The 14,471-nt window shown below is 36.6% G+C and overlaps 1 protein-coding gene across 2 annotated transcripts in view; it reads right to left on the bottom strand.

Annotated features, from left to right (window-relative positions):
- Positions 1-14,471, bottom strand: part of SEZ6L (seizure related 6 homolog like) — a 330,229-nt gene that overhangs the window by 31,916 nt on the left and 283,842 nt on the right. For both annotated transcript variants that reach the window (XM_075214453.1, XM_075214454.1), the window contains 4 exons: positions 10,781-10,972; positions 6,936-7,130; positions 4,178-4,210; positions 2,555-2,669 (listed from right to left, as the gene is read on the bottom strand). In XM_075214453.1, coding sequence (XP_075070554.1) covers positions 2,555-2,669; positions 4,178-4,210; positions 6,936-7,130; positions 10,781-10,972 — 535 coding nt within the window. The remainder of the gene's footprint in view (positions 1-2,554; positions 2,670-4,177; positions 4,211-6,935; positions 7,131-10,780; positions 10,973-14,471) is intronic.

The following is a 14,471-nucleotide window of genomic DNA, read 5'->3' as shown; positions in this document are numbered from 1 at the left end:
CAAATAGCGTTTGGATTTTGAGGACGCTTTAGTCAACTTTCCTCCCACATTACCTTTTTTACTAGTAGAGGTCATAACAGTAGTATTACTGCCAGTACTGGTACTGGGCTGCTCCTGATCTGTACAGTGATCCATGGTTGCCAAAAAGAGTAATACTACTTGAACAGATTGGAGCTACTTGTAAATTCCTGCCAGCACTCCAGGGGAACGCCCAATAAGTCAGGGAAAGGAAGGAATCTTATAATTCTTATGACACTGCTCCACAATATATTTCTAACAAACAAGTTTTATATTTTATATGGGGTGGGGTGTGAGGTTGTGCTGCACTGAGTCAAAGACAAGAACACCCTGATTACTTTTTGGGGTGTATATCTGCTGCTGACCCTCACACACCAACAGCCTTGTTTTAATATGCAGGTCACTGAATGACCCTGCCAAAATTGACAAGTATTGAAAATTAGAAAAGATTAGAATATATAGCGTTTTTTGGGGGTGTGTAGCTGCTGCTGACTCATACACACAAACACATTTTTTTCTACTATGGATGTCACTAAATGAACTTTCCAAAATTGACAAGTATTGAAAAATAGAAAGATAGAAAAGATTAGAATATATAGCATTTTATTGGGGTGTGCAGCTGCGTGCTGACCCTCACAGACACTCTTTTTTAAATATAGATGTCACAAAATGACCCTTTCAAAATGGAAAAGTATTGAAAAATACAAATATAGAAAAAATTTGAATATATAGCGTTTTTTTTGGAAGTGTGCAGCTGCTGCTGACCCTCACACGCAAACACCTTTTTTAAGTATGGATATCACTAAATGAAGCTTCCAAAATTGACAAGTATTAAAAAATAGAAAAATAAAAAAGATTTGAATATGTCACTTTTCTTTGGGGTGTGCAGCTGTATGCTGACCTCACAAACACTCTATTTTTTTAAATATAGATTTCACTGAATGACCTTTTTAAAAAAAGACAAATATGGAAAAATAGAAAAGTTTAGAATATATAGCATGTTTTTTGGGTTGTGCAGCTGTGATCCGAGTTTGGCAGGAGAAACCGGGGCACGACTTGGTTTCCCTCGGATGCCCAACGTCGGATCTTGTTGAATTTCACATAATCTGAACCGCTCATCTCTAATACATACATAGATACTTATATACAGACATACAAACATGTTTATATAATTCTACAGCACCAGAAACCAATAACAGTGAGATGAGAGAGGGCCTGGATCTACAGCTCCAAAAAAATCATAATAGTGATAGTGAGTGATATGAGAGAAGGCCTGGATCTACTGCTCCAGAACCCCATAGCAGCGATAGTGATATGAAGGAATGCCTAGATATATAACTCTAGAAACCCATAATAATGATAGTGATATCATTATTAGTGATAGTGATATTGTTAATATGGAGCACAACGCTCCATCTCCCCTCTTGGTAGTGGTGTCCCCTGTGATCTAGTGAAGACAGGAAGTGGTGCAGCCTCTAGTCGTCCGCATCTGATCTCTGACATTGCTCACAAAATAAGCTTACTTCCATCTGCATATATTAATGTACTATAATAGTGTTAAGTACATTAACTGCATAAGCTTGTCATTCTGCTACAGTCAGGATCAACTGTGAGCAACTGTATATATGTATTTTTCATCTGTTACAACAAGTTCTGAAGTAAAACCAACAAATTGGTTAAGTCTAAAAGCTTCTTTTGGTTTAATATCTACCACCAACGCTAATAGATATAAGAGATGGCCTGGATCTTCAGATCCAGAAACCCATAACAGCAATGGTTATATGAGAGAGGGCATGGATTTATAGCTCTAGAAACTCATAATAATGATAGTGATATAAGAAGGGGCTTGGATCTATAGCTCCAGAAACCCGTAACATGAATAGAGAGGGCCTGTATCTATAGTTTCAAAAACCTATGACAGCGATACTAATATGAGAGAGGGCATGAATATATAACTCCAGAAAACCATAATAATGATAGTGATATAAGAGAAGGCATAGATCTACAGCTCCAGAAGCCCATAATACTGATAGTAGCATGAGAGAGGGCCTGGATATATAGCTAGAAATCAATAATGATGATAGTGATATGAGAGAGGACCTGGAAGTACAGCTCCAGAACCCCATGTCTTAATCCAGCTCTACAGCTCAGTGCAGGGCAGGGGCTGGCTGGCAAACATTAGCCCGAGGGCGAGACTTGGCTCAGCAGCCTATTAGGAACATTTAAAGGAATAAAAATGCAGGTAGCCCAGAGATCCAGCCCAAGGTAGCCCACTATGGGACAAACCCGATTGTCAAGCCCTCCATGCCTACCAGCCCAGCCAGCCCCTAGTGCAGGGAGAAATCTATAAGCTATAAGGGTGAATTTGTAGGAAGGAAAAAGATAAATTATTGAAGATAAGGAGCCCCTGAGTTTGTTCTCTCAGAAACACAAAATCAAAGACATTTTATAGTTTTTCTTTAAAGAAGCTCCTGGAGAGTTAAACTGGAATGATGACTATACTGTTGTGTTCTTTTCACAATTGCTGTTGGATTACCTTGTAATATAAATGTAGGCTCCTCCAAGCAGAACAGAAATGATCACAACTGGAATGAATATTGCTAACGCCATGTTTCCACCTTCTAATGAAGTCTCCGCAGCTGCCTCTGCCACTGGAGAATAAAGAACATATCTTACTTACAACTGTATATACGTACATTTGCCTAGACGAAACTCCATATAAATAAAAGTTCATATATTGCTGCCTTTTCATAGGAAAGTAAAGATATATTAAATGATGTTTTCTATACTTCAGAGTTAGAGATGTGAATCAAGAATGTTTGAAAATATAGAGGATGGTTAATGTGAGGTCATATTTTCAAGACTTAGAAATAGACTTTGTTAATACTTCCTACATACAGTTATAGCATGATATTCACGTTATATTGGATTGCCCTAAATTTGGAGCATATAGTTTGCAGGATGAAAAACATGTGGCACAAGTCATTTGTGGAAGCAGCTTCCCCATGTATACCTTATGGCCTACTAGCAATGGAAAGTATCAATGCAAAATATATTGTTCCATGAGGACTAGCTGCTTAGGTTATTTGTTGATCAGTTAGCAATACAGTCAAAACACTATCATTTTAAAATTAAAATGTAAATTTAGGGTCAGTGCCAGACTTTAAGCTAGAAAGCTTCAATATATTTACTCTTTAGATGAAAATACTCAAACGATGCAATTTAGCATCATGTGATATTTGCCTAAGACTAGTTGATCCATATTAGAAGCTGCTCTCATTACAGGACTCAATTATAGTCTTTTATTGAGCACCAGAAATGTATTCTGAGAGATTATAAACTACGACGCACTTATAACATAACATCTATAGATTATTGTCTGATATATAACACTTCTGTTCAATGTCAGTTTATCTGAATCAAGATTGTATATAATGATTTTGTAATGGTTCAATAGAAATGCCATGTTTTCTGTTTAATACAGACGTGTCATGTTTTCTGTAAGTAAGGCTGGGTACACATTACAGTGTTTTCAGCCAATTACCTGGCCAATTAACCCTCAGCTCGATATCTCATTAGTGTGTACACTTAGACGATGAACGATAGTCGTTCCAAAGCACCAACCATCGTTTGATTTGATTGTTCAACAGAACTATAAATCTCGTTCAGCTATGGAATGACATCCTTCCATTCCTGCAGTGTGTATGTACTCACGATCAGGATCTCCATAGAGTTCACAGAGTCATGATCTTTTCAGCCAATGGTTATGACTGTTGAAGAGCACAGATCTGAGGGTAACTCTTACAACATGTACAGTGTGTACGCATGAATCTGGATGCTGATTAGGACTTTTTATTTTTCAGTCATCAATAAAATCGTAGATAACACATTGGTCGGAAAATTCTGTAGTGTGCACCCAGTCTAAGTAAGATTGTGAAAACTAAATTATGAGACAAAGACCTAGGATTAGCTAGGGAGAAATACATTCATAAATCTATACCCCAGTATTTTTACATATCTAGTTACATTTGGCCATATTTGCATATGTGCAAGTTGGTACAAGATTGTCCTATATCCTTCAACTTTTTCTCTACTGAAACATAATGGTGGTATGTACTTATAAAGCAGTCATTGGATATGTATACCTTTACCCACTCACCTTGTAAAGCATGTTCAAATCTGTCTTGTGTAGCTATGGGAGAAATATAAAAATAAGTTACAGAATCAAAATGAGAAAAGTAATGTAACTGTAACAACAGTCACATGCTGGTATAAGCATACCTAGTGGTATGGAAGGAGTGTTTGCCCCCCCACCCAAAAAAAATGTTTCTGTTTTGCAAATACATAGAAAAAAAATATGAACATATATGAAGAAAAGCATGCAGCACAACATACTCCCATGGAACTATTTTTTTTTTAAAGAAAATCTTTGCAAATTATGTTTCACTTTGGCTTTATACTTCCTTTTTTAAGATTGAATGTAATTTTATTTTAAGTCTATGTAGAAAAGTTTTCATTATTAACAGCTTATATTGGTGTTTAATGAGTGGTAGCCTATTTAGAGTATCCTAAATGTTACTGGTCACTAACCCTATTTTTGTCAGTTTGATTCTAATTCTACCACAAGTTCAATCCATTGTTAGAATTTGTACTCCTACTATATCCTGGATCAAGAAAACACAACATTTTAAAATAGAATGCTAACCTGACCATCTAAACTTGCTAGTCCTTTTTCAAATGCTTAGCACTGTATGTTGACAGCACAAGAATTAAAGATTATGATCACTTTAATTTAGTTGCCAAACAACCAGATCTACGTCCATTTGAGTAACACTCATTTATTTTCAGGATCAATAATGAGATCACATTTGTGTACTAATAAGATCACATTTGTATTGTTTACATCAATTGTGGAGATATAAGAGAAAATTTCATTGCACTTTGGTCTAAATCTAACAAACTGCTTGGAAAAAAATGACAATGTCTGTGTTCAGGTTAAGGTCTATCTGCTAACATAGGTCAAGCCCTAAACTGGCTTAACAAAGCTCTGACCTTGTCCCCCAAATTCATGAACTAACAAAATATTAGGTTTCAGTTGCAAGTTATCCCTCAAATGTTGCAAAGTCAGCCATGGGGAAAAAGGCATGTCAGCTGTAATGCTAGCTTGGGTGAAGACTTTTACATGAGACATGGTTTCTAAATGTGTTGGGGAAATTATTATGAACTTATGTACTGAAGATACCTGGGTGAACGACTTGATTGCAAACCATTTATTTACTTGCTATTAATTACTATTTAAAGCTATTTTTAAACTATAAGGCTTGAACACATGAAAAAAGTGTTTGAAGCACATTCATTAGAGTGTCCCTTCGACATTGTGTACTATGTACATAATCAGCATTCCTATAAATCTCCATCGTATGTTTGCCTAGCAGTAGTACTTCTGCTGAACGAGATGTTTGTATTGATGTGAAGAAAAGCAAAGCAAATCGAACACTTCAGAAAGTGTGTGTGTACCGGTCCATACACCCATATTATTTTTGGACTATCAGCATCAAAGTGCATTTAGTATGCTTTGAAATTGTGCATTAAATTCTTAAATACAATGCCTGTGAGTATAAGGCTTTAAACGAAAGCTTTGCAGTAAATCCTTGGTGTTCATCATCCAGTAAATTAAGTCACAAACCACAGCCAACCTTCTTTTTTTCAGAATCAATACATCAACCAGATCTACAAACTGCAAATGAAGAAGAAGGTTTCCATACAAAGAAGTAAATGTATGTTCCTGGCTGTCGAATTTAGAAGATCGTATAACATTGTGGGTGTCATTTATCAAACTGTTACTGATTAATGAGGTTGTTCTGGCAGCGGGTTCAGTCTATTTGAATGGTAGCTGCGGACAGAGCAGCCACATTAAATGGTAATGGAGTTTGATGACTTATAACTCCTAAATACTCTATAAAGAACTTAGCTGGGTCCATTACTCTGAAACTTTGATGCTAAAATATGTGTTAAAAAGGTACCAGGTATACTGTATCCTTCTGCAGACGAAAGAAGATGTAAAGAAATGTAATGGTATTTTTGGTAAACAGAAAGGATCATGGCTCCCTCAATAAAAACTTAAATGCTAGAAATATCAACTTATTTATAATTAGCGTACATATAATAAATTGGGAAATGTATAGTCTGTATGTGTAGTCTTTATTTATGACTGAGGTTTGATAGCTTGATTGACAAAAATGATATCACCAGTAATATGCGCAAGCATATAATAAAACTATGTCTGGTGATGAAATAAAAAAAGCTCATATTATGATAGATATATGATATATATGATAGATGCTTCATACTATTCTATAGAGAACAGATATTGTGTGTGTGGGCGGGGGGATGGGGACGGGACGGGACTTATTCTTCTCTTACTCAGTAGACACATCTGCCTAGTGTCACCTGCCAAAGACTTTCAATCTCTCTACTGGGTGACATGAAATGTGATTGGAATTGAAAATAATATCTTTTCGCCAATGCCATTTCAGTATCAAGAGTAATTTAATTTTAAGACCATTTATACCCGAATTTATAAATGATTGAAAGACTAAGAGGCGTTAACTCCTGTCCTTCTAAGAGGCTGACTTGTCAATAAGTCCCTAAAAATCTCTTTACTTCAGAGCTTTGTGACATAGCATGATTTATAGGATTATTCTCAAAGGTCTGCTTTTCACTTTCGGGTAAATGCAAGCTAAATCTAATGAAACTCCTTTGATGCTACAAGGGCATTTAATAATATCCTCTAGCAGGGAAAGTATTTTAAGTTACTGATTTCTACATTCAGGCAATGCCGTCTTTTAATAATCATTCTTAGAGCTGATTGAAGTTAAGGAAACTTGTGTATATTGATAGGCATATGTGCTCAATACCTTTGCAGACAGGAAGTGGTCCACTCCATTGAGATGGTTGACCTAGGATGCACTTAATGGTGACTTCTCCCATAAGTTCAAACCCTTCATAGCACATAAAGGTTAGCGACTCGCCAGGGAGATAGAGTCTCTTGTAGAGTATTTGGTAGCCATTTTCAGGTAGCCCAGGATTGTCACAAGCAAGTGACTCTTCAGCTGGAATGACATATACAAAATTCACAGCTATGAAAAATGTATAACTTATGTGTAAAAAGAAAGTGAAGGGATTCTTAGCATGCAACCCATAAACTGATGTACTTTCGTCACAATGTATTAAAACTGTTGTGGGACAGAAACAAGGAGATGGAAGTGATCTTTTAGAAATGTCATGTAACTTCTATATATGCTTCACATTTTCCTCCTGCATCTCTCCTATGTCATGTTAAGACCACACTTACTTACTTTTCATACCTGTCCTCCAGGAGATTTGGGCGAGAGGAGGAATCAAAAGAATAGGTGGAAATGACTTGATAGAACCATTTATGTTATGAAGTTGGCGGGGCAATGTGTATGATAATGCTAATTAAATCATCACACCCTTGCCCAATCAGTGTTCACTGAGGTGGTCTTGGCTTGATGGGATGATTTATGTCAACACCACATGTCCCCATCCACCCTGCAGGCAGGTAAGTGCAGGAGAATTGACTGCTCTTTATGGTGTCAGAAGCACTGCCTCTAATTCGGGAGCCTCTGAGGCATACTGGGAGAATAGTCAACTATGGTTGTTTGTTTTCATTTTGGGGCTTTAAAATGAAATAATTTTACATATTATTAGCTACAGCTAAATGCATTGAAATCATGATCCCAGAAGAAGCTTGTCATACAAAATAAAAACAAGCTGTAATAATATCATATGAAGAAAAGAAAAAATTCCCATAATAAATGTGTTGCATATAGTTTGTGTGGCATTTCTTTAATGTTTTACCATCACAAGACCTTTCGGTAATGTCCCCAATGTCAAGAATCACAACCAATAATTAAGCCTGATTAGGCTTAAAATAAAAGCCACAAATGCCATATTTGGGTATTTCATCCTTGTTTATTACTTGCTGGCTTTAAAAGGGTTTAGGGGTATATTTACTAAACTGCGGGTTTGAAAAAGTGGAGATGTTGCCTATAGCAACCAATCAGATTTTAGCTGTCATTTTGTAGAATGGACTAAGTAAATGATAACTAGAATCTGATAGGTTGTTTTAGGCAACATCTCCACTTTTTCAAACCCGCAGTTTAGTAAATCTACCCCTTAGTATTTTAATACAGAAATATAGCAGCATGTTGTCTTACATAGCAAAATCAGTGTTATGTATACTATTTCTATATTTTCTAAGAATATCCCCTTTGGTCAGTAGATGGAGACATAATTCTTGTCTGAATGATATAAACCCTTTTTTTACAAAACATCAGGACAATTGCATTCAATTTTAAATCCTAAAAAACGGACATAATAAGTGAGGCAGTAAATTAAAAGGACAAAAGGAAAAGTCACATTTCTTGACATTTTGGCACAGAGAATGTATACAATTATATAGGTGTGTCCTTGTATTGATTTCTCGACTATCTCTTTGATGCAGCAAACATATTGTGACAGCTGCAATCAATGCTTTCAATAGATCTGCTGATATGACAGAGGCGCAATGTTGGTGAGTCACCTCCAAAGTAACAACTCATTTTCCATTCACATTATTAGTGACTCAGAGGCACCATGCAGTTTAACTCTGTACAATGGACAACGCTGTTAACTTCTGACCTCACAGCGGGCCACCATTATTATGTTTGCTGGTGTCTGTGCTTGAGTGCATGTGTACCTTATTCATAAACATTGATCTGGCTATGATAAAGAAGTAATATTCAGTGATTGCCTAGTGTAAAGGTTCAATGTTCAAGAATACATTCTCCATACTTATTTATTTTATTTATGTTTTAGCTTTTATTTTGCTGTATTTCCGATTTCTAACATAACAGACAGGAACTTTCAGTGTTGGCTCAATGTCGGTCAAGGTCAACACTACAGTATGCTACAGTAAAATCGTAACCTAATTGCCCAGTAAGAGGTGGTGGTAGTGTAAAGTGGGGCTCCGCAAAATTAGTTAATATGTATAAATGCTTTTTGGAGGAAAAGCATGACTTGTTTTTCAAATGGTGGTTTGATCCTCCAGCTCATTAAATGAAGAGTGCAGATAACAGTGGGAGATGCATCACTCAAAACAAATTAATCTGTATTGGTTTTTGTAGTTGCTATATTGGGAAAGCATTTAGTTTATGCTCTAATGCTGCTGTAACATCTGATTCCCTGCCTGTGGCTCCTCTTTCAGCGACCACTGGTCATCATTATCCACATAAGAACACTGAGCTAAGATACAGAAGGGACATAGGCTTGTGATGTAAAATATAATTTCATTTCCATATGAATGCTGTTAATTATTAATAGGCAGTAATGTTCCAACTGATAATACATACAATTATAGCTTGTAGTTCTGAGAAATGTGTTACATTTTCTTAGGAATGTGACAGTTGACAAAATACAGATTAAAAAGGCTAATTTGTAAAGTCAGTGACTAATCAGGTTTCACATACGGAAATTAAGCTTCTTGGAGGAAAAGTCATTTGTCCTACTTGTCACCTGCTTCATACGCTTAACTCTGTGTTAAATTAACTCTCCTTTTATTCTACTGAAATAATGCTTTAAACCTTTGCAGTGAAGTCATTTTTTACCCTAAAATGGCATTATATCATGTTTTCATTTTTCAATGGATTGCTGAAATAATAATAAATAAAACAGATTTTCCCTTTGTATTTTCCTAATAATACTCCAACAATTCAGGGGCAGTCTGGGCTGTGGGGTAGAGGGGCAACTGCCCCCCCTCCTCCCGGGCAAGTGCCATAGTGGGCTACCTTGGGCTGGGTCCCTGGACCACCTGCATTTTTTTCCTTTAAAATGTTCCTAATAGGCTGCTGAGTTGAGTCTTGCCCCACGGGCTAAAATTTGCCAGCTGTCCCCTGCTACTACTACTACTATTAATATTGTAAAACAAAACAGATGGTCTAATACCTCAGATGCTTGATCCATTAATATGGTTCAAATTAAGAGAGTGGGCCTCATTTACAGATGAAGTCCATATGTAGGGTATGATAATATGCATTTCCATAGTGCGCATGCATATCCTATCTGTGTTTAGATTTGAGCGTATCTTAGACTTGCGGTTCCTTTTACCTAAAGAGGTGGAACAGGGATGGGCAGGCAAAAGTTAAGTACAGTAAAGGCGTGTACATGTAAGTGTAGCACGCCCCCCTGGACATGTGACCTAATGAGACTTGGTAGCATCTCTTGACAAGTTAGGACGCGTATCTTTGGCTGGTTCTGTAGGCCTGGTGTAGATACATACTGCTGCTGATGACACCAACAGCACTAATTATATAATAATTGATACCTAAAAAGAATTATAACTACAATAACTGACCGTTATTGCAGTTAGAATTCTATCTTTCAGTACTATTAATCATTTGCTTCAACTAGTTCTTCTCATCATTTGAGCTGATGCAACACATCTGTTATAGGTGTCACACAGATAATTGAAAATATTGTAATAAATAAGAGTAGAATCATGAATAAATATATGTGAACCAAAGTGATTGCAACTAATGTATATAATTTACAATTCAAATTTAGCTCATACATGATTTTGATTGCATAAATTCAACATACTTTCAGTGTTTTTCATTGCTGAATTCTTGTGATCCAACCAAGCCTGACACTTTGACAATTGGTCACACTGAGTTTCTGTGTAGACAACGTTTGATTGACTTACAAACACAGTGAGGGATTCTTGATGTCCAGATAGGGGTTCCTGTCTCCCGGCTATAGCATGTCAGAAGGGAACTTCCTTCAAGCACAAAGCCTGTATTGCATGTGTACTGGATAGTGGTTCCCACCAGAAGGACCGGATCTGAAATAAGACGAGAGGAGTGCTCCACCTCCCCTGGATCTGTGCAGTACATGACTGCAACACAAAGATAGAGAGAGAGGACACGCAGATCAATATTAACATGTAAACTACATATATAGGCTGTTAAATGATTCATAGAGAATTTGTGTGACAGGCAGCATGCTGAACATTAACAAGCAGCTAGATCAATAGACATATGTGGGAACACAAACACATTTTTTGGAAACCTTAAAGTGTTCCTGTCACCTACAAGCACCTGGTGCACCAATGGTAGTTCTGCCACTGGCTGAGCCAATATTCTTGAGAAGGCAACTGACTAATTCACTAGAACTAGTGGCACAATGGAGGCACTTTGCTGTGGTGCCATTGGTCCCTCGTGAATTCATAAGCTGCATTTTCATGTATTGATATTGATTCAGCCCACACAATGGCTTCCTCCACTGGTGAACTGTAATAGATAACTTCCTATGAATATTGAGTGGTGTTAGAGTCAATTGGAATCAGCACATAGTAACATTTTATTGTTATGATGATTATTATTATTATTGCTTATAAGGTGCCACAAAAGGACGGCAACGCTGTACATAGAGGATACAGAAAACAGCACAAGGCAAAAATTGGACATTACAATGAAGACAAGAACAGTGCACAACAAAATAGGCAAAACAGTAGGAACATCGTCACTGCTGTATTCTACAGATCTCAAACTCTTTGTGGTATAAGACCTGCACAAGTCATTTTATAGTTCTGAGAGTATAAAAACCCTCGCCTAACAAATTCATGTCTTTTTATGGTTAACAACACTGCATAGACTTGTAAGCATTTAGAAGGGTACTAAAAATTAAAAAATGGAAAATGTGAAATACTTTGAGGACTAAGGAGTAGATTTACTAAGCTGCAGGTTTGAAAAAGTGGGGATGTTGCCTATAGCAACCAATCAGATTCTAGCTTTCATTTATTTAGTACCGTCTAGAAAATGACAGCTAGAATCTGATTGGTTGCCATACGCAACATCCCCACTTTTTCAAACCCGCAGCTTAGTAAATCTAGCCCTAAATGTGGAATGGATGAATGTGTTTTTTATATTTTTATACTTTATAATGCACCAAAAGGCCTGTCATGGAGATGCCACCCCAGGATGCTTTTATTGCCCCTCATCCTCATGCACCCCATCAATGCAAAGCTTCAGTGCTCCAACCGCTATCATGTACCAGCTATATAAGATAAATTAATATATTTGTCCAATAACTAAAAATGATTCTGTCTTTTTTATGCTGACAGACATACATACAATAAAACATTTTGCTAAGATGATTGAATTGTGAACAGCCTGCTGTATTGAATTATATGGATGACATTAGAAATAAGTGTATAGTTAGAATTAAACAGGTTACTTCAGATTCATTTGTATTCCATGGGGAATGATTCACTCTGGGCTTCTTAATATTTAATACAATTTACAATAGTCATGAAAACATTTGGATTTCATCGGGCAAATAAAAGGAAAAAAAGCACTATTTAAAAACCAGGAAAAAAACATACAATGAACCACCCTAACACATAAACTTGCTGGAGATTCAAGATGAAATGGAAGTTTCCCCACAATGTATTCTATATGAATGAATGTATTATATTTGACTTGACAAGCATAACTAGAGTATTTATGATCTGGGTAGTGTAGACTTTATCTCTTGTCTTTGTTCATAGCCTATATATGAATCACATACTTTTCAACACAAAACAATAGTAAAAGGTACACTATTCCTCAGACACTATCTATTAAATACAGCCATGAATGCTGGAAGCACGGATTGTACAAACATTTGCATCCATAAGTGTAAGTAAAAAACCTGATGATAGCATTACTATCATTGTGGACAAATGCAGGGGAAACAGGGGTCATGTCATCATGGTCATGGAAGAACATAAAAATAAACATTATCTATATAACTTTTCATAGTTAGGAATTATTTCCAAACATGATTAAATGACAATTGGGGGCTGATTCATTTCCTAGCATTGTGCTGCAGAATGCTATCAGAACAGTCGTGAAGGCCATCCTCGTTGATGTAGTATCACAGATGTGTTACCTCGCACCTTAGACGTGCACAGAGAAATATGTGATAATCGGGTACTATAGTACCCGATCATTATATCATCATTATCAGTATAGTACACGTTCATTATCGCTATAGTAGACACTCATTATCAGGTACTATAGTACCAGATAATGAGTATGCAATGTCTGGGGGCTCATTGCTAGAAATTGAATCAGCCCCTTAGTGTGATAAATTACAATATATTAATCAGGTTACAAAGCCAATAGCTATTAAGAGCTGCAGTTGTTATTAAAATAGTACTCAGTTGCAGAGACGGAACTAGAGAGCTGTGGGCCCTGGTGCAGGGAAGTGGGAAGAAGGGAACCGGGGCTCACAGCTCACTAGTTCCAACCCTCTGCATCTGCCGTGCAGCAGGCCCCGTTATCTCCATAGGCCCCAGTGCACCGCACCTAATGCACCAATGGTACTTCCACCACTGCTCAGTTGCCCTTAAAAGTGTTTGATAAGTCCCTGCTGAAACATAGGTGAAGGAATTGAATAACTATATCTTCTGTGGCAAATCCATGACATCCTGAAGCTGTGTTTTGTTACAGGAGCTCAGTAAAGTAAACGTATATAAGAATCACAGATCAATATTACCGTTTTATCTTTTTGTTTTATTGTTTTCTGTAGAAGTTACATATAACTTAAATCATCTGTTACCATTCACATAATTCATAAACCAGTAAGCAGATATGAATAATCAAATAAAGATATTGTAGGAGGAAATACTTTGACATGTACAAATACAAACAGTTCAATAAACAATTCATAAGGTATTCACGAAAGTCCCATGACATTCAAGAAAACTGTATAATCAATCTAGACAAGTAAAGTAACTGTTGATTTTGCCAATCCACCCACTGTGTTCAAAGATGCTGAACTCCAGGTCTTCATAAAAATCCACGGTAGCATATCTGTACAAACTCTCTTAGTATATGGAACATTCAGAACGTCAGTTACAAGATTCCAAGTCCAATTTTGCATCCACAACACAAACAATATTATGTTATCATTTTGAAGGGTTCCATGTTGAAGATGGCATTTATGACAAAGGCTATGGCAGTCATAGCTGATGATGAAATGTTGGTCCTGGTGAATCAAATCATGGTCTAGATTAGTGCAGTCACTCATGTCATTTCTTAAAATACAGAAAGAGGGCTGAAGTGTTTATTAAAATGGTCAAATGGTGACTGGTGTCCCTCCTTATATATTCACGACGCAAACTCAATATAGGAAAACAGAGAGATCATACTGGATATGAAAAGACATTAGAATGCAAGTTGTCTTCAATTGTATATATATAAAGTGATGACAGAACCAAATCTGATTCCTCTCTTGCTCCCAAGAGCTGTAAGTAATATGTCTTCTAATTTGAAATAATGAAGTTAGTGTTCAAACACATGTACTATTAAGACAAAGAGATTTGACAATGGTCTATTCTGGTCACATGT

The sequence above is a fragment of the Mixophyes fleayi genome, chromosome 1, assembly GCF_038048845.1.
Source record: "Mixophyes fleayi isolate aMixFle1 chromosome 1, aMixFle1.hap1, whole genome shotgun sequence".
Lineage (NCBI taxonomy): Eukaryota > Metazoa > Chordata > Amphibia > Anura > Limnodynastidae > Mixophyes > Mixophyes fleayi.
Note: the sequence above shows the minus strand (reverse complement) of the source record. Positions and strands in the feature narration are given on the sequence as shown.